The sequence below is a fragment of the Panthera pardus genome, unplaced genomic scaffold (genome assembly GCF_024362965.1).
Source record: "Panthera pardus isolate Hobbes unplaced genomic scaffold, ASM2436296v1 HiC_scaffold_2, whole genome shotgun sequence".
In the NCBI taxonomy this organism is placed as follows: domain Eukaryota; kingdom Metazoa; phylum Chordata; class Mammalia; order Carnivora; family Felidae; genus Panthera; species Panthera pardus.
In genome coordinates this window covers 13,021,567-13,041,365 of record NW_026526765.1, presented here as the reverse complement: position 1 = coordinate 13,041,365, position 19,799 = coordinate 13,021,567, and the positions used below count along the sequence as shown (strand labels likewise).

Sequence of the window (19,799 nt, the reverse complement as noted above, 5' to 3'; positions counted from 1 at the left end):
TATAAGCCTGGAGTGCAGGAGAGCGATATTAATAGCATGGGTCTGCTGCCTGTTTTTGAACAGCCCATGATCTAACAATGTTTTTTACCTTTTGAAATGATTTAAAAAATATTTAGAGGAGGTTATTATTTTGTGGCATATGAAAATTACATCAAATGTAAATTTCAGTGCCCATAACTAAAGCTTTATTGGAATACAGACGTATCCATTCATTTATGTGCCATCGATGAGTAGTTACAACTTCGTCATTGAGAGACCATAATGTTCACATAGCCTAAAGTATTCACTGTCTGGCCCTTTCCAGAAGAGCTTTATGCAGCCTGACACGCTCCCTGCTCTCCAGCTGCTGGAGAGGGCCAGGGAGCTAAGCAATTAAAATGCAACATGAAAAGTGTCAGGAGACAAATGCATGTGAGAGTAGGTGGGAGAATGTTGGTTAACCATACTTAGAGGCAGCAAAGTCTGTGGGGAGGAAGAAATCTTGAGTTAAAGTCTAAAGAAGAGCACGAAGGGGGTCAGAGAGAGGCAGCTGCCTGAACCTGTCAATACATGAAAACATGTATTTTGGAGGACTCCTGTGGAATTTGGTGTGACAAGAGCAAAAGACGCTTGCTGGGGAGTAGCAATGAGGAAATAAGGTGTGATCATCTAGCAGGACCCTGTGGCTGGAGCATGGATTTGGGACGGGACCGTGAAAGCTCAGGGAGCCCCTGGAGGGTGGTCTGCCGCCTGTGACTGGTCAGCTTGACAGTGAAGAAAGAGCCTTGGTAGCAGGGGACGTTCAAGGGGTCAGGAGAGTGTGGTGGGCATGCTGGGAAGGCAAGAAGATAATAATCCAGGCGAAGGATTAGGCCAACATCAGGGCTGATAGGCAGCTGCTGGAACTCAAAGAGGTTCATCTCCAGATAACGGGGATCAGATCAGTGGAGGTAGGGGTGGAGGTCAGGGGTAAGGGAGAGGGACCATCAGGTGTGATTCACAGAGGCTGATTGGTAGATGGGAGAGAAAGATGATAGGTGCTGTTTGAACATTTTCTTTTTGCAGAATTTCTGAGGAATCGAGTGGATAGGGCCAGGCAGTGGCTGCGTATAGCGGTCTGGAGCTCAGGATAGAAATTTGAGCTGGAGATTTGTATCTGGTACTTGAAGCCACAGGCTGCAGGGGAAGGTGATCTGGGCGAGAAGAGCAGCAGTTTGAGGAACACAGAGACATGCAAATCAGGCAGAGGGCTATGAGACAATCTGCTGAGATGGAGAAGAGGCAGCATGGGGAAGAGTCTGAGGGGAGCTTTAGAAATGAAGTTCGGTGGTGGAGGGCTTTGGAGCATTAAGGACCACTGGGTATGATGGAGCGCCTCCCCCCCCCCCCGCCAGAGGCTGGAGCCCCCAGTCTGCACAGCCATGTGGCTCTGTATTTTTACCCGGTAGGGATGAGGAGCAGGTGCAGAGAGGTGAACTATGAGGCTGGGCTCAGAGGGGGTTTGTAATGCAGAGTTGCAGAGAGAGGAAGCAGCAATGTCGACCTTACCTTTTCACTGCCCTCCCTCCTCCCCCCCCCCCCCCCCCCCCCCCGGCCCCGTGCTGGGAGAGTGATTATGGGGTGGGTGTGCTTTCTCAGTACTGGGGGAGGAAACAAAGCCAGAAAGAAGTAGCAGATGGGGGGGGGGTGTCTTCAGGAGGTAGAAGAGGATGCATTGAGATGAAAAACATGGGTAAGAAGCCCTGGAGGGTGGTTGTCCGCACTGGGTGGGAGAGTTTCAAAGCTAGCAGTTGGAACGGTTTCTGGAAGGGAAGGGCTCCAGGCTGGAGTGAAGGAGGGGCAGCAGAGGGCAAGGGGCATGTACGTTAGGTCAGGTCGTCCACATGGGCCTGGAGTCCTGTGTGTTGAGGGAGCTTCGGGGAGCCAGGAGCCAGGGGACAGATCCTCTGTGATTGTTGAGAGCGGCTGAGGGGCCAGGAGAGGAAATCTCCTGTGGCCACACCATAGGCTCACGTGGCCATACGTTTTGTGCAACTTGACTCTTTCTTTTGTGTGACTTTACTGTTCTCCCGAAGAGTAGTTGTGGGACTTTAAATACAACGAGGCTCACGCGTGGCTGCAGCAACCGTAGAGAAATCTGAGTGTGTCCCTAGGCCAATGTGAGATAGGGTCACCTCGGTGTGGGAACAGGAAGTTTTCCTGGGAGGACAGATCAGACTAGACTGCATGGCAGTGGGACCCAGGACACTAAGAGGCAGGCCCTCTAACCTAAAAACCTGGAGATTGGTCTTCAGAACTGACACCCGCCTCTTTAGGGATCTCTTGACTTAGGACTGTTTTGCAGCAAAGAACCTTATTTACTGAAGAGAAATGTGAACATGAAGATTCTTCTAGATGATGCGCACATCACGGCAGGTTGGGGACTATGGGTTTGCTGACAGGGAGCAGGCGACAAGCTTGGGTCATGAGGAACCACAGAGATGGGCATAGAGACGAAGCCCGTATGTGTTTTCAGGGGCCTCCAAATAGGTAGAAATGAGGTTTTAAAAACCATGATCTCCAATAATAGGTAAGATTATGTTTCCTAATCCAGGTACTTTTCCTCAAATGTCACTCTTAATCCCCACATTGCTCCACTAAGTGTAGGTACTGCCACTATATCATCTCAGAGATGAGAAAACTGAAGGCGCCATTAAGTAGTTCTGCCAAGGTCACCCGGATTGGAAGAGGGACCTGACATTGGAATCCAGACCTTGTCGCTCCCAGAGCCTGTGTAAGAATATTTATGTGATTCGGTCAATTCTATTTATTATTTAGTCAGGACCCCTTCTTATATGCTGAGCTTGAATAGCTAATTTACAAAGTGTTGTTGTTTATTCATGAAGTGAAACCACATTGAGTTGCTGTCTCAAACACCTAAGGCATAACAACAGGAATAAATATTTATTTGAGGTATGGGGGATCTGATTTTAGATCAGACATGGAGAAAAATTTTCCCTAAAAGCCCAAAGTAATGTAGCTATTTTGCGAAGTCTTTACTCATTTATTCTAAATTAATGGACCCATACAGAACATACAGAAACAGTGGAGAATGGGAGATATTTAATACAGCATACCAAAAGCGATCTCTTTCTTTTGACTGATCTGAGTGAAACAATTGCCTGATAAGAATTATGTATGTAAAGAATCCCCTCTAACCCTTGGATTTTGTTGCTGGATCACAGAATAGAATATTAAGGAAAGCTAAGGTCTGAGCATCTTTATATTCAGGTTAAAAATCCCATTAATATTTTCAATTACAAAAATCTTACTGATGTGTGAATGACATCAAAGAGTTAGAAAGTTTATTCATGTTTATTTAGGTGATAGCTTCTGTTTGGAATTTTTACCCACTGCCTGTATGATTTAAGAGAAATGAAAACAAAGCCAACAAAGAGGAGATAGCCTATTACAAGTCGCAACGATAAATAGAGTTGTAACTAGATATTTCGATTTGGATCTTTTTAAGTATTATTCTCACCCTGAGAAATAGAACAACCAATACATATATGATCTACTCTAGAGATTAATAAAATTGTGTTCTGTGAGTTTGCAGTAGACAGTTTGTCCATTGGCGAAGAAGGAAAATTAGCTGTGTTTGTTTCTACTTGCCACGAGGAAAACAGTCTCCACTAATAGTCTCCTTCTAAGAACTGTTTTTAAATTTTTCTTAATTTTTAAAATTTTGAGAGAGAGACAGAGACAGAGACAGAGAGAATCTCAAGCAGTCTCCTTGCTTAGTGCGGAGCCTGACTCGGGGACTCCATCCCACAACCATGGGATCATGACCTGAGCTGGAATCAAGAGTCGGATGCTCAGGGCGCCTGGGTGGCTCAGTCGGTTAAGCGTCTGACTCCGGCTCAGGTCATGATCTCGGCGTCCGTGAGTTTGGTCCCAGCGTCGGGCTCTGTGCTGACAGCTCAGAGCCTGGAGCCCAGAACTGTTTTTAGTCCATATCTTAGAGTGTGGGAAACAAATGGAAATCTACCAACGTAGATTTCTAACTCTAAAAGCTTTAACACAGCAAATGGACATTGGTAGGACTTTTTAACACAATACTGTTACACTGGGGTTTGTAGAGTTACTTTCATAAATTGTGAAGGTCACTGTAATCCTTCCCAATGCTGTCGTGTGCCCTTTAAGATACAGACCAGAGGAGAACTTAACCATCCTAGGCTCTGGTGTTATTGAAGAGATTTTGATTCTATCTACTTCATAGTATCATATCCCTTGGGCCAAAGAGGCACCAGTGTGGACTAGCTCTGGCCAAGGATGGTTCCTGGGGTCTGAGTTCTTACCAGCAAGCACACTGGACCAGCCATCAAAGGTCTGGCTCTGGTTCTGGGCTCCAGCACTAACTAACTGTGGACACTTGGGCAAACCATGTCACTTCTGTGAGACTCAGAGCCCTCATCCCCCAAAGCAAAAGGGCTAGATTAAATCATACCCAGTATTTTCTAATTTTGAAATTCAGTGACTACGTTTGTCCACTGCTGATCCCATGACACATGATGTTACCCCTTTGCTGCAAGGTGTTTCATCGGTTCATGATTTGAAGGCAGACTTGAAGTTGTGTTTGGCTGAAATTAAAGGAGTTCTAATCCTTGCTTCCAGTTATAGGAGGGCTCTAGGATACCTTTGTCATCTATAAGGACATTGGACTAATTCTTTTATTTCTTTTATTGAAATAACCATATTCATTAGGTGACTTTTTTCTCAAGCACTTTTGGGTAGAAGCTTAGATGATATAACAATTCTTCTCTCCAGTGAATTCTTTTAATCCTTTAAAAAAATTAACTTACCGAGGTGCGTGGGTGGCTCAGTCAATTAAGCATCTGACTTGGGCTCAGGTCATGATCTCATGGTTCATGAATTCAATGCAGGCGGTGGGCTCTGTGCTGACGGCTCAGAGCCTGGAGCCTGTTTCAGATTCTTTTGTCTCCCTCTCTCTCTGCCCTTCCCCTGCTCACACTCTGTCTCTCTCTCTCAAAAGTTAATAATCAACGTTAAAAATTAAAAAAAAAATAACATATCATGTATTTTATAACATGTAAGAAAGTTTGCAGCTTTTGAGGAATGTTCTGTGACTATGCCAAAGGTGGATTCGAGAGGCAGGACTAGTAAAGATTGAAAGATCAGGAGTTTCTTATTTACTAAGATATAAGAGAAATCATTAAAATCATTCGTTGATGGATTGGCTTCTTAGAACAGCAAGCGGTCAGATGAATGGGGAGCATCTCTTTTAGTCTCCCTGTTTTGCCTGGAAATAGCAGAGACAAATGCATATAAGTCACTTAGGCTTTCAGCCTGAGCGTGGTCATTTTATGACCAGCTGGGTTCATGATTGTTTGATTCAGGCAGATGTTTGATGACCAGGTCAACAAGACCTCGGGGGAGTTGGCTACAATTTACTTGGACTGAAAATGCGTCCCAGTGAAGGATTTTAGCTCTTCTACCCCCTGCCAGGCCGTGTGTGTGTGTGTGTGTGTGTGTGTGTGTGTGTACCCGTACATATGCTCAAGTATGTATGGAACGTGGGCCCCGATTCCTAAACTTTTTTCATCTCTAGTCTTAGAGTGCATGTCTCAGTGTGATATCTTAAGATATTACTCTGCTCTTTTATTTTATTTAAAAATTTTTTTTTTATTTTGAGAGAGACGGAGACAGCTCGCAAGAGTGGGAGAGGGGCAGAGAGAATGGGAGAGATAGGGAATCCCAAGCAGGCTCCATGCTGTCAGCTCAGAGCCCTACTCAGGGTTTGAACTCATGAAACCCTGAGATCATGACCTGAGCCCTAACCAAGAGTCGGACGCTTAACCGACTGAGCCACCCAGGTGCCCCATTACTCTACCAGTTTAAAGAACACTGTTTTAGTGGCACTTTCATGACTAGACTTAAATTGACCCTTGTTCCCCTTTACATCCTAGGGATGCCTGCTCACCTCTTTCTCATCCCCTCCCATTTCGCAAAGATTTGTTGAGTTTCTACTATGTTTCAAGCATTGAAGTAAGAATAAGGTCTCTGTCCTCAGAGATCACACAGCTGATTGAAGTCACACGCATAGAAACAAAGTATTCCAGTACCAGTAGTAGGTAAAACAGGGCAGGTATTTCCTGTGTGGAATGGCAGAAGGTAGGAGGGAAGGATTAATTCCGAGTGGGCCAGAGAAGAAATTATGAGAGACTATGGATGAGGAAGCATATTTAATAATAGTTCATTGTGAAAATGTAGGAGCATGATCCTTCTGGAGAATTCTCTGTCTTATGGGTTTATCTCGGATTTGCTAAGAAGATAGAATTAGCAGAATTTAGTGCATAGAGGAGTCTAGGTGATTCCAAGGTTTTAGCTTAATTGACTCAGGGGATGGTCATTAACTGAAATAGAGGTGGTAGGTCAGGAAGCAAATTCAACCTATGTCAAGACCTTTCAGAAAACAGTGTGCTTCACTCCCCACTAGTTAGTAAACTATTATACTCCTTAATGAAATTTGGATTTGCCATCTTGTTCTACCACCAGGCAGTGATGTCATCGACATCAGTGATGATCCAAGAGCCCCTGAGGATCCAGCCCCACTGTGTTCTTTGCGTGAAGGCTGAGGACTGCAGATTTCATTGAGCAGACGGGAGGACATAGAGAGTAGTGAGCGGGTCAGAGGACAGACACTGTGAATTTTCTTTTGTGTGCTCTCAGAGAAGCAATCACGTAGGGTTTTCGCTATTCTAATAATCATTTCTTTATGTGTACTGTTACATACTCTGCTATGGGGTGGGTCAGATCATCAGTTGGGGTGGGTCAGATCATCAGTTGGGGTGGGTCAGATCATCAGTATTTGGGAATTAGCCAGCGCCTAGTTGCAAGGGTTTTCATGCTGTGGGAACTTTGTGAGTAATTTTTATTCTTATTACATTTCTTACACAGAAGATTTTATTACCAACAGTTTGAGTGTTTGGGCTCCTGAACTTTATGCTTTCTTGATGAGCCTGCCATCCTCAACTTGGTTCTGTGAATTTATGTATATATGTATAAGATATACATATTATACATAGATACAATGTACCTACATATATATGTAATATATATAATTTACAATAGGAAAATTAACTCATTTTTTATAGATGTAAGTGCATTTTATGTGTAAAACACATTATTTGTTCTGATCTGGGCAACACTGGAAATAGACTTGCACAAAAACCCCTATGTATAATCAAGACATTGTAGTCCCCAGTTGGCTTTTAAGATACCAATTTCTGATGGCTTTGTTGTGTGAGTCTAGTGACTTCAGTGAGGGCATATGTATTGTCTTTCAATTTTCATCTCTAAGTTTCATATTTTTGCATTTTTTTCTTTAAGCTCCACATATAGTTTAGTTCAACAAAAAGCATTCGTTATGCAAAGAAGTAATCACTCATGCTTATTTCTTCAAGATTCATATTAACAAGATTCAGCAATGGGGGAATGATTTATGTGTCCAAGCGTTGACCTCTATACTCATATCTAACTTTCCATTAAGTGTTCAGCATTTAAATTTGGGGTAGGTTGGGAAAAATAAGCCGGGAAGATTAATGCATTTTATGACACCCCAGCAAAGATTATGCATCAAAGGGTATCTTGGACCACAGTCTCATTTAGTTGATCTTTCTTATACAACCATGCTCTGGTCCTCAAGTAGTGGCAATTAAGGAGTCAAAAATGGGTCCATGTTGGGGTATCTGGGTGGCTCAGTTGGTTAAGCATCCGACTTCGGCTCATGTCATAATCTCAGTCTATGAGTTTGAGCCCCATGCCAGTCTCTGTGCTGACAGCTCAGAGCCTGGAGCTGCTTTGGATTCTGTGTTTCCCTCTCTTTCTGCCCCTCCCCCCTCAAAAATAAACATTAAAGAAATGTTTTTAAATGTGTCCATTTTTTGAAACTGGTTCTAAACTGTTCTTAAATGGGATTAAATGGGTCCCAAAGTTCCCACCCAAAGTTTCCATTCTTCTTCTCTTGCCCACTGACTTCTCAGAATGACATAGGTTATATTTTATAGAGTATGTGTAACTTTCATTGAGAGAGATGGGCAGAGAGAAAAAGAGGGAGACAGAGTGAAAGAGATCTTGGCAATGGACACTGGTGAAATTTAGTCTAAAAATCTTGGACATTTTCACAGTCAGGAGCGTTTTCTGGCCAAATGTGTGCTGTGCATTGCAAGTTCTTTAGCTTCTCCCAAAGGTTGTTTTGATTGGACGGCACACAGGGCTTTCACCTGTGCTCCTTTGTGGTTTCATCAGAACCTCTCACTTCTTGGGAAACCTCAAGGTGGAGGCAGCTTCCCAGATGAAGCTGTCACCACTTACAGTGTTGTCTTCAACAACTTTCTTCCTGTGGGTGGGAAGAGGAGGAAGGGGCTGTTTCACTGGCGCTTTTAGAGATATAACAGTGTCAGTGACCTACAAGATATTAAAAATGGCAGTTAATGGTATAACTTTGTCCAAATCACAGTCTCCAGGACTTAATTTACTCATATTTTCCATGAGGATGGTGTAGGTCTGCAAGGTCTGGCTTTGTCTGTTCAAGCCTCTATAGCAAAATACCACAGGACATTTATTCTTAGTTTTGGAGGCCGGGAAGTCCAAGGTCAAGGTGCTAGCATATTCAGTGTCTGGTTAGGTCTCTCACTGTGGTTTGCAGATGGCTGTCTTTCTCATGTGTTCTCACATGGCCTTTCCTTGCTGTCTCTTCCAGATTATATAAGGACATTAATCCAATCATGAGAGTCTCACCCTCATGACTCAAAATAGCCCTTATTACCTTCCCACAGGTCCCACCTCCACATAGGGATTAGGGATTAGGGCTTCAAGGTATGAATTTTGGAAGGATACATTGAGTCCGTAGCGAGGGTTCTTTTAGTTGATCTTCATTCTGAGAGACCGCCTTGCATTGGAAATTTAGCATGGATAGGACTATTGTACACAAGGTTTATATGTAGACAAATTTGAGCCCCAGTCTCTGCTCTTATTCTTATGTCTTGATGTTGGACAGTTATTACATTTAAGTCTCAATTTCCTCAACCATCAAGTTGTTCAATCGTGGTGTCTATTTGTAGAGTTACTGCCAAGATAAAATGAAAACCGTGCACGTAAAGCACTTAGCACAGTGCTTGGCACAAAATAGATCCTTGATGATAATTTAAGTTCTGAAAATCAACCAAACCTCTTTGAACAAGAGCTGAGACTGGTAACACACAAAAAAAAATGAAATGATTTGATCAGTAGTTTGATTGTTAATATCAAAATTTGTTTGTATTTGATTATAATTTTTGCAAGTCTCTGTTAATTGCAACATATCATTTGTGTTGCAATAAATATGGACAAGTGGTGTGTGTGTGTGTGTGTGTGCGCGTGTGTGTGTGTGCGTGTGCGTGTGTACATGCTTGTGCATGTGAGCATGTGAACATGGGACCTTGATGGTCTTCCCCATCATGTATTTGGGTAATTAATTCATTTTCTGCTACCATAGAAAAAAATTCAACCAACACACCACTTACAAATTTGGGATATATTTTACCCACACATCACCCCTCTGCTTTTATTTTAGTGAAACCGGAAACATTTGAACTTTCTCTTTTTGAAGCATATTATTCCCTAACAAAAATGTTCCTCTGCACATCAATAAGGGGATGCTCGAATTAAATGTTACTGGGAGGAAAATGATAAAAAAGAAATAAAAAATAAATAAATAAACAAAAAGAAACCACCACCACCAACAACAACAAAAACAACCAACACTTAATACACACACACTTTCTGAACTCTCAAACTCCCAAATTCTCAGGAATCACCCCTTGACATCCATGCTATTAATAATGTAGCAAGTGTCGGGGCGCCTGGGTGGCTCAGTCGGTTGAGCATCCGACTTCGGCTCAGGTCATGATCTCAGTCTGTGAGTTTGAGCCCCGCGTCGGGCTCTGTGCTGACAGCTCAGAGCCTGGAGCCTGCTTCGGATTCTGTGTCTCCCTCTCTCTCTGTACCTCCCCTGCTGATGTCTCAAAAATAAATTAAAACATTTAAAAAAAAATTAAAAAATAGTGTAGCAAGTGTCCTAAAATATTTAATATTTACATTTTATAGAAATTATCATTGCTTTTCCATTCAGGTCTAGTGACTCCTGAAAAAAATAAATCTAAGCCTGTTGTTACATAACCTGAAATGTCAAGATGACACATTCATTTTAAGGCTTAACTTAAGGTATCACTCAGAGAGTGAAGGTCCTGGAGGAAGTGGATTTCTCAGTTGTGAAACAAGAGGAGACAAGCTCATCAGTAAGAAAGTATGGCAGCGTGAATTTTACTAGTTGGATTTTCAACATATGGACTAGAGTTGAATGAATCTTTACTCTTGGATTTTGACGATCTTAGTACCATTATGTTCTCATTACCTTGAGTACAAAAGGCATTTGCTACAAGTCTAGAAGACTTAAGGAAGAAAGGGAAAGATGCATATTAGAGAGGACCTCAAGGGTAGGATCGCCCTCCTCCTATTTCAAGAAAACTTAAGCTTCTAAAGGGCAAGGAGTGATTCCCAACACTTATAGGAAATAAAACAAAATCTAAGCATCGTTCATAACTTGAAGTGCAATGAAGAAGCAGAACACGGAACTGAAAATTCAAGAGGACCGTGTTTTCCTGAAAACTTCAAGTAGCTCCCTCTAAATTCAGAATGTACTAGAAAGGCCTGTGGGATTTATTTCTGCACACTGGGTAGATTTATGTATTTAGAAAAGGGCTACCAGGAGTGCGTTCCCAGAAAGTGACGTTAAGCTCTAGTAAATGATCTGATTTCTGGCCTTTCAAAGGAAATCGATAAAAAAAAAAAAAAAGAACAAGATCCTGTGAAATGAGTGATTTCCTGGGGTGAAGCTGTCCCCCATCACTGTACTTCTCCAGAATAAACCTGTTGCAAGCTGCACTGGTTTTGTGATTAGTGTGAATGAATGTTTCTCGTCACGTAGATTCACTATGGACTTTTTAATTAATAATAATGTCTTGTGTCTTTAGAGCCACCATCGCGAGGAAATTTGAGTGCATTATAATTGATGAATTTCCATTTGTCTTCATACTATCCTGCTGAATGTATAGATTAGGTATTGCAATTGTGTTTTGATGAGGAAAAATAGAACCAGAAAAATTAAATCATTGCCCACAGAGATTTCAGAAAGCCAATAATCGAATCATCGATTACTATCTGGTAGTCTTTACTTCTAATTCTGGCTGTTTCCCCAGAATATCTGATCAGTTGTGACAGTTTGTCCTTAGAAAAATAGAGTTGATCAAAACAGTTATTTGCAGTTGCTATGATTAACAGAAGTTTACATTCCTTCTCATTATTTTGGTGGTGTTACACAATTATTATTTGTTTATTTTTATTGATTAAACCACATGCATGTTTTAAGTGGCCTATGCCAACATCCTTGGAATTCTCTTAAGTCACGCATGTCAGAAGTTTTTGTCCTGGTAAGGGAGTGGTGTAAAACTTAAATTCGGATATTAGGTAGTTGTGATATTTAAAAATTGGGTATCTCCATCACCTACCTGCCATTGTTTTAGCTGCCAAAAGAAAATGAAGTAATCTCCCCAACAAAACCATGTTCAAAACCCTTACTCGTTGTACCTTTGGAAAGATTACTATCATCCTTTCAATCACCCATTCCTCTAGGTTGAAAACATGAGACTGATTTTTCCCCTTCTTGCATTACTAGTTCTATCATTGTTTTCCTTTGACAAGTGTATTACTCTGTCCCTTACTGTGCCCACTCTGCTCCTCGCCTGCAATGTGGTGATCTCCCTACTTGTCTCCTGACTTCAGTTCTCTGTGCCTCAATACGTCTTAGATAAATTTTCCTAATAAATTCTTTGTAATTTTAGAAAGTATGACTTAGGCATAAAAAAGTATACAGAATATGTTGAACATCACCACCACCCAGCTTAAAAAATGGGACCTTAGAGGGGCACCTGAGTGGCTCAGTTGGTTAAGCGTCCGACTCTTGACTTCGGCTCAGGTCATGATCTCATGGTCATGAGATCGAGCCCTGCGTTGGGCTCCATGCTAACAGAACAGAGCCTGCTTGGGATTCGCTCTCTCCCTCTCTCTCTGCCTCTCCCCCACTCGCGCTCTCTTTCTCCCTGCTCTCACAGAATAAATAAATAAACGTGAAAAAAAAAAGTGACCTTAGAGATACAGCCAAAAAGCCTATTTGAAATCTCTCCGGGATCTCATTTCTTTTCTTTCCTTTCCACTGTCACAAATTTCATGATTATTTTTTATGCATCTTTTTATACTTTTTACCTATATATCTGAATCTGTAAAAATGGGTAGTATTTCTTTACCCCAGTAATTTCTTTCGGAAACTTTCATGTTGTTTTTTTTTCACATGGCTTTAAGAGTTCCTCTCTTTTAAGATTTATACATGTTCGTGTATGCGACTTTGTTCCCTTCAGTTTCGTTGCCATGGTCCACTGGATCCATACGACACGATTTATCCATTCTTCTCCGCATGTACTTTGAGACTGTTTGCTATTTCCCCCCTCAAACACAAACAGTTACACGACAAACATGTTTGAACATGCTTCCTTGCTCACATTTCTGAGAGTTTCTCTAGACTCAAGGTCTAAATCCTGGGAGGTAGGATCTGCTCACTTTCCAATTTTTCATTCAACAGTGCTTGTGGCCAACTGACATGCTGTAATTATGTGCCCTATTCCACCTAAAAAAAAAGACTCTGCATTCATCCCTCCACCGACGTTCAATGGAATTTCATCCTCCTGAAGGAGAAGAGCTCCTTCTCATTTCCCAATCTGACCGGACCTCCCCCAAGGAATTTCTTTTAGTGAGGGGTCACCAGTTCAAAAGCTTTGGGCCACATGCTGAAATGCCGATGTATGAAAAATGCAGGGTGTGGTGGGATCTGGGTAGAGTGGGAGCCATGTATCAGGGCACCATATCCGATCTACAGACTACGAGTTTATGGTCCCTGAGATTCTTGTATTACCTTGTTTATGTTCCTGAGAGTGTCTCCGAAATGCGTAATCATCCCATTTACTGCATAGCAGCAAAGACCTAGGTCTCTGGAGCCAGGCTGCCTGGGTCTGAATCCCTGTGCCACTGCTACTAGTTCTCTGCGTCTGAGCTGGTTCCTTGTGTGCAAAATGCAGGACATGCTCATACTCGTTTATTAAGGCTTTGGCGAACACTGGACGAGGTAATATACATGAAACTCTCACGTAGGTGCCCAATGCATTTTTGTCGAGTTGTTGAAGAGAGTGAAAAGAAGGAAAAGTCGTCTCATACCTCCTCGGTGTGAGACAGTGCTTTAGGCACTGGGAAGATGATGTTGACTTTAACATCTGTCTCTTTCCCAAATTAAGGTGTCCGTTGAAACCAAGCCCTCCACACGTTACTTGGCCCCGCAATGAGTCCGCAAATACATGATGAATGAATCAATAAGCCTAATGATTCTCTTAAGGCAACATGAGTGCCCAAGGTGTGTTCTGAGCCACGATGGAGCAGGTTAATTATACCCGTGATAACTTTACTCTGTGCACGTTAGTGTATTCTTATTCTTTGGCTATTGGTTATTCCTGTGTAATATGGACAGTAGCTTGCCGTTAGCTGTGACAGTTGAGTGGTCAGGATACCGTCTTTTTTTGTGACAATGAGTAACAGAGAACTATTTCTTTAATGCCTTACTTGTATACAAAACCACCAACTTTTGATTATGACGAACCTTTGTTCCCCCCCCCCCCTCCATTTTTAGGTCTCATTGTCCACGAAGGAGCTGCAGTTTACAGAGTGTTTAAACGCTGGCGGGCTGTTAACTTACACTGGGATGTATTGAATTACGATAAAGCCACAGACATCGAAGAAAGTAGCCGGGGAGAGTCTTCCACAAGCAGGACTTTATGGTTGCCACTGACGGCCCTGCGGAACAGGAACTTGGTCCACCCGACGCAGTTAACTTCCCCCAGGTTTCAGTGTGGCTACGTGTTACTGCACCTGTTCAATCGGATGAGGCCCCATGAAGATCTGTCCGAAGATAACAGCTCAGGGGAGGTTGTGATGAGAGTGACTTCTGTGTGACAAAAGCGTAAGGCGGCGTGGCGTAGACCACCCTGCGCATCTTGGAATGTAATTGCAATGAATGGCGAAACCACAGCACTTCTAAAAACACACATCTATGAACTTTTTAAAATTTATGCTTTTTATATGAACATTTGAATTGCAAATACATTTTTCTGAAAAAAAAATAGCTCTCTGGTTCTTTGTTTTCTGATTTCCCACATCTTTTATAAGTTGGTACTTGAAATCATTATACATATAATTTAACCCTACTTGGTTCAAAGAATGATGGAAGCTGTCCTGAAGGCCGAGACTATTTTTTCTTGCTTGTTTTAAATATATTTTTTATCAAACGTTTTGCTCCATGTGTAGTTTTTCAGGCATGCTACGAACGGGGAAGAGCTTAGAACTCCGTGGGCAGATGCCAAGGTGCCTGTGGGTTCGCAGATCCCAGGTGCTTGGGCGATGCTATGGACTGGTCCTCTTCGTGCCTCACATCTACTGGCAGATGTAAGCGGGACTTTTTTCCTGGGATGGAATAATCTGTCACCAGGAATGCAAGCTCTAGGAATGTTGGCTTGCTTTCTAGCTTGTGAAACAGTACAGAGAGCTTATAAACAGTTAAAGATGAGTGGGGAAAAAATAGTTCTCCTCCAGTACGTATAACTTACTGCTATTACATACAAGCGGGCAGGGCCTTCTGTATACTTATAACCATAAGAGCTCACCAAAACATCACATCATTGCTTGTGAAGAAATAATCCCACCGCCTCACATTTGCATAACCCTCTTACAGACCTACGGCAGTCATTTGGGTTAATTATTAGTGTCTTGAAGTCTGTGAGCGCTATCTTAATTAGATTTTCTTTCTGTAAAAGCTTATATACCTACTGAATCATTTAAACACGGACGCTATCGCTCGCTTTAATGAAGTCCTGGGAAATATATTCACCCGCAGCGAGAAATGTTTTCTTTCAGTAGATACGTATTTTTTAAGTGAAAAGAGGAAAAGAAAAATGAGGCTATTGACTCCCTAGGAACGGTTTGCTAACTAGTGGCACCTGGAGATTTTCCACCTTTTAATCCTCCTAATGGAGGGAAATGGCACATTTTAATGAGCAGTGACAGAATAAATGAAGAGGCAGGCGGTCATGCTGTCCTTTGGAACATGAGTTGAACATGTAAGTCATTGGAAGTAACTGATGAGTAGATTTTAAAGCATATGAAATAAGAACGCTTTACATTCTATTTTCTAAAAATGACCTTTGGATGATTCATACTAGAATAGTTAACGTTTACAGGTAGCACTGTGATTCCTACGTAGCAAATCCCACCAATACGCGGAAGAATATTTTCCCAGTTTAAAAACTGTCGCAAATGAGTTAAGGCTGTGCTCATTTGCATAAATGGGAAAAAGGAATCAGGAAATCATGAAAGAAGGAAGACGCAACCACTGTTAAGGGGGCAGTTGTAGGAAGCGAGAGTGTTAAATATTCCCATCCTGTATGTCACTTTTTAAATTCTGATATTACACAAGCACAGTCCTGGGGAAGACACTGGGAGGTAGCAGTCAGTCCTATGAATCTGGTTCCGGACGCTCAGAATCTTGCCCCCTGGGACCGAAAAACAGATTAATTAATAGAGACACCAGGAATGCCAATCTGCTGTCAAAGGAACAACCCATTTTTTGTGCCCCGCAGGTGTTGATGTTTGTCCTGGACAGTTTAATCACAGAGAGGAGTCGTCGTCAACAACACGTTTAATGGAGAATAATTGTGAGAACTGTTCAGAGCATCGCATTAAAAATACCGGATAAAGAGACAGACACAGATTAGATTATCACTGCTCCGTATTTAGCAAGTCTGCCCTTCTAATTGGCATACACCTTCGTATTCCATCAACTCACTAGAAACAAAAAGGCGTAATGGGTGGGACACCCCGCCCAGTGTGGGGTGCACGAGGTAGAGATGTCGCCAAGAGAGTTCAGAGTGAGCCTGTCAACCTGGAAAGGAATATGCGTCCCTAGGCTGCCCTGCTTTTCAGCACCCTGACCTTCGGATGCACATTTTGCCCACACCCACTGTTTCCCCCCGTCACCTTCACACCTCCTAACACGCCCACACACACAGTCACACACCCACATGTGACCCGAGTCAAGGTTGGAATAAGGATCTGGCAGAACCTCCGCTCAATAAAACGTACCCTCTCTGAAATGATTACATAAAAACTCAGAAGAAATACTCCAGGTGGGGAGGAGACGTGCCTTGAAAGAATTGAATTCACTGTTTAAAAATAATTAAAATGTTAATATGTACCACGAGTTACGGTATAAATAATTAACTTCCAGTTGCCAAGTCTGTAATTCAAACGTGGGCTCCCTTAAATATCAAAATCCCCGACGTAAGGAAATAAGTTCGAAATGCCTTATTTTTAGGATCTTTTCCAATATTAGAAACACTGAGACCTGTATGCAATTTGTCTCTTTCCAACCACTCATTTGAAGGACAGGCATCCACAGAGCACCTCCTGCGTGCCACATACTTTCGCAGTGGGCCACAGAACGACCCAGGTTTGCAGGGAGACTTTGGGGACATGTGCCACAGCATATGTGGCAGGATACAGGCAAGCAAATGAAAGCGGCAGATCAGGAGCAGATTTCCCTGGGGTGGCCGGGGAAGGAATCCCCGAGGAGCCGGCATCACTTGGGTGCTGAAGCGTGAGCAGTTTGCCAGACAAATGGAGAAGAAATTCTGGGAACGGCTCCTTGGGGGTAAAAGAGAGGCATGTTTCAGTCATGGTGAGAGGCTTCTCACTGGGGGGGCAGAAGATGCCTGGGAAGACATGATCCATCTCTATGGGGTTCAGTAGGTAGCAGGGTCCGAACTCCACAGGGAACCCTGAGAAGACAGTGTTCAAGCTGCAGGTGGCCAGACGTGGCAAGGTCATCTCGGGGGGATGTTCATCCCCCTCTAACCCGATTCCTATGGGCGACACTCTGTTCTCAAGGTACGGCTAAAATAAATGGACAGTGGTCGTACCCTCAAAAGAGTTCGGAGAAATCCTACAAAACGAAATAGTAGGCAGCAATCACACACAGGTGCCACCACTATAAATTAGATAATGCAGTAGAAATACTGGGGCATTGAGTGGGCTCTCTTCCCCTCTCCCAGAAGACAGCGAAACCCACAATTCCGAAGAGGAAAGCACATCGGAGATTTTGTGAAGTAGAAGATAGTGTCTCTATTATTGAAAATACTCCCAAACACTTCCCAGAATAAAGACTATCATCTGATTTTTCTTAAACATGATTAATTTTTTTTTTTTATTCCATATGTCTCATTAACTAAACAGATGCCAGAATAAAGCAAGCTCTCTCTACTGCTTCTGTTTCAGCCTGGGACTGCTATCCTTTTCCTTTTTGTTTTTCTTTTTTTTCCCACACTACTAGCATAGTCTATTGTTTTTGATGATGTGCTAATCAATCCTCCTTTATCTATGGAGTGAAATAGCAAAATTAATTTGTCTTTGCCAATCCAGAATTAGATCAGCGATCATCTAATAATGGAAGTGTCATTTTACACAAAGGTCATAATTTGTCCATATTTTCCTGCGTAGCTTGCTTCTTTTTTTTTCTTTTTGATTTGCAAATTTTAATGACAGTAGCTTACGAATATCTGATACTTAAAATTTTTCTTGCCAGGCTCATCATTTATCAGACTTCAGTGGCAAAATTTGGCTTTTTATTTTCAAGACGTGTTTGCATAAATGATATCATATAAAAATAATTTGATGTCCAACATATTAAGAAATAATTGGTTTAAAACCTTAAGAAGATACTGGAGGCAGTTAGTTCAATCCCATTTTATCAGTTCAGAAAAAAAATGCTCCCATAACGTGTGTGTGATTCAGAATTGCAGGAGGTGCCATAATTTATAGCAAAGCTCAAAGTTCCGAGCCCCGGTGGAACCTAGAGATTAATTAATTACCTCATAAAGATGCCATTTTATACACAGTGGATTTATCTAATAAATTAGTCAAAGACTTCAAAGTTATTTTAAGGGATTTTCCCTCTAGGAAGTATAGACACTGGGAGCCAGTGGGAGAATGAAAACTATGCATGATTTCCTGCAAAATTTTGGTGATGCATAAACTTTACCCCAAAGCGTTTGATACTGATTTTCCAAAATAAGTTAGAGGTCACTTAATTTTCTTGTAACTTCTTCATATTTCTGAGAAGTTTTTCTGCATGCAACGTGGCCTTTCGGAAGAAAAGTATCTTTTTCTAGGGCTGCCAGTAGAAAAAAGAGATTTGCTCCAAGACACATAGGGCGTGGAGCCTAGTGAGCGTAGGGTGGAAATGGTGACCTAGGTGATTAAAAACCCTGCTCTCTGGGGCTGTCAAGCACAAATGTCCATCTTAGCTGCCGGGCCACAGAAGGAGCCTCAGCTGTGAGTGGAAACATGGAGACAAATGTCTCATGTAGTCATACCTCTAGCTCCCTAGCATAGCTGTCCTGGGGCTTTGGGAACACAGGAGATCTGCCCAGAAGCTGTTATGACAACAAGGACAATGTGGCCAGAAGCTGGAAATGCTCCGTGGGACACGCTTCCCATGAGACTCTTGGCAAAGTCAAGATTTAGTAATAAGAAAGAGCCAAAGCATAGACTCAGAGACCAGGAGAAGAAAAAGTAACACAATTCGACACCATTTAATGACACGATGTGATTAGTTTTGTTAGCTGCAGCTCTGGGGATACTTACTTTTCTACCTCGCCTTCCTTATTCATCATCCCTGGCTTAGACAACAAGGTGGCACCGTCCCCATTGTGCCATTGTTCAAAGTATTATGGCCCAGGCACACAGTGAGGCTCCGAGGTGTTCCTGTTGGTATATCACTAAGGACCAGCTCCCCACATGGGCTGGAGAGACTGCCCCCCAGAAAGAGATAAGGAAGAAATCAGAAGAGGCAGCCATGATGGAGGGACAATAAAAAGTGGGCCACAGTGGCACAAGCCCAAGGGGTTGCTCATGAGGTGACAAGTGAGGGAAGGCTGCCTGGGAACAGAAGATAAAAGATAAGCTGATTTTATGAAGTTTGTGATCTTAGGGAGGAGGAAGCCCATTAATTTGGCAGTTGAATGAAATGGTTTAAGCACTTTGATGCCAGAAAAGAAAATTTCAGAAAAGACACATGACTCAAACCTAGTGTTCAGAGAAAGTTTCCTGAAGAAGGTAACCTCCAGACCAAGATGGCGACAGAGGTTGTTCCTGACTTGACTCTCCCTCACAAGAACAAATAACAACTCTTCAAAAACAAGACACCACTGAGAGAATTCTAGAATATGTGGTGAGGCTGAAGCCCCCCTCCCTCCCTCCCCTCCCCCTCCACAGACCAGGACAGACTGCATCGGCCAGCCTGCTGGGCTTTTGTTCGACATTCCACTGAAGTCATAGACGAACTTAGGGGCACGTAGGCAACACTGTGGAGTCTTTCAATACACTAACATTTGTGTAGGATTTCATTGTTTTATCTCAACCACATCTTATATTTTAAGCGTGGAGTTCCTTTACCTCTTTTGTTAAAATTATTCCAAGTATTTCATGTTTCTGTTTTTGTAGATCATGTTTTCTTTTATCTAATTATTTATTGCTAGTATGTAGAAATATATTGGTTTTGCTATGTGGACCTT

General features: G+C 42.4%; 1 protein-coding gene across 1 annotated transcript in view; it reads left to right on the top strand.

Moving 5' to 3' along the window:
* Positions 1 to 14,462, top strand: part of MARCHF11 (membrane associated ring-CH-type finger 11) — a 102,999-nt gene extending 88,537 nt beyond the window's left edge. The window contains exon 4 of the mRNA XM_019450766.2: positions 13,808 to 14,462. Within this exon, the coding sequence (XP_019306311.2) occupies positions 13,808 to 14,130 (323 nt within the window). The 3' untranslated portion in view covers positions 14,131 to 14,462. The remainder of the gene's footprint in view (positions 1 to 13,807) is intronic.
* The last annotated feature ends 5,337 nt before the right edge of the window (positions 14,463 to 19,799 follow it).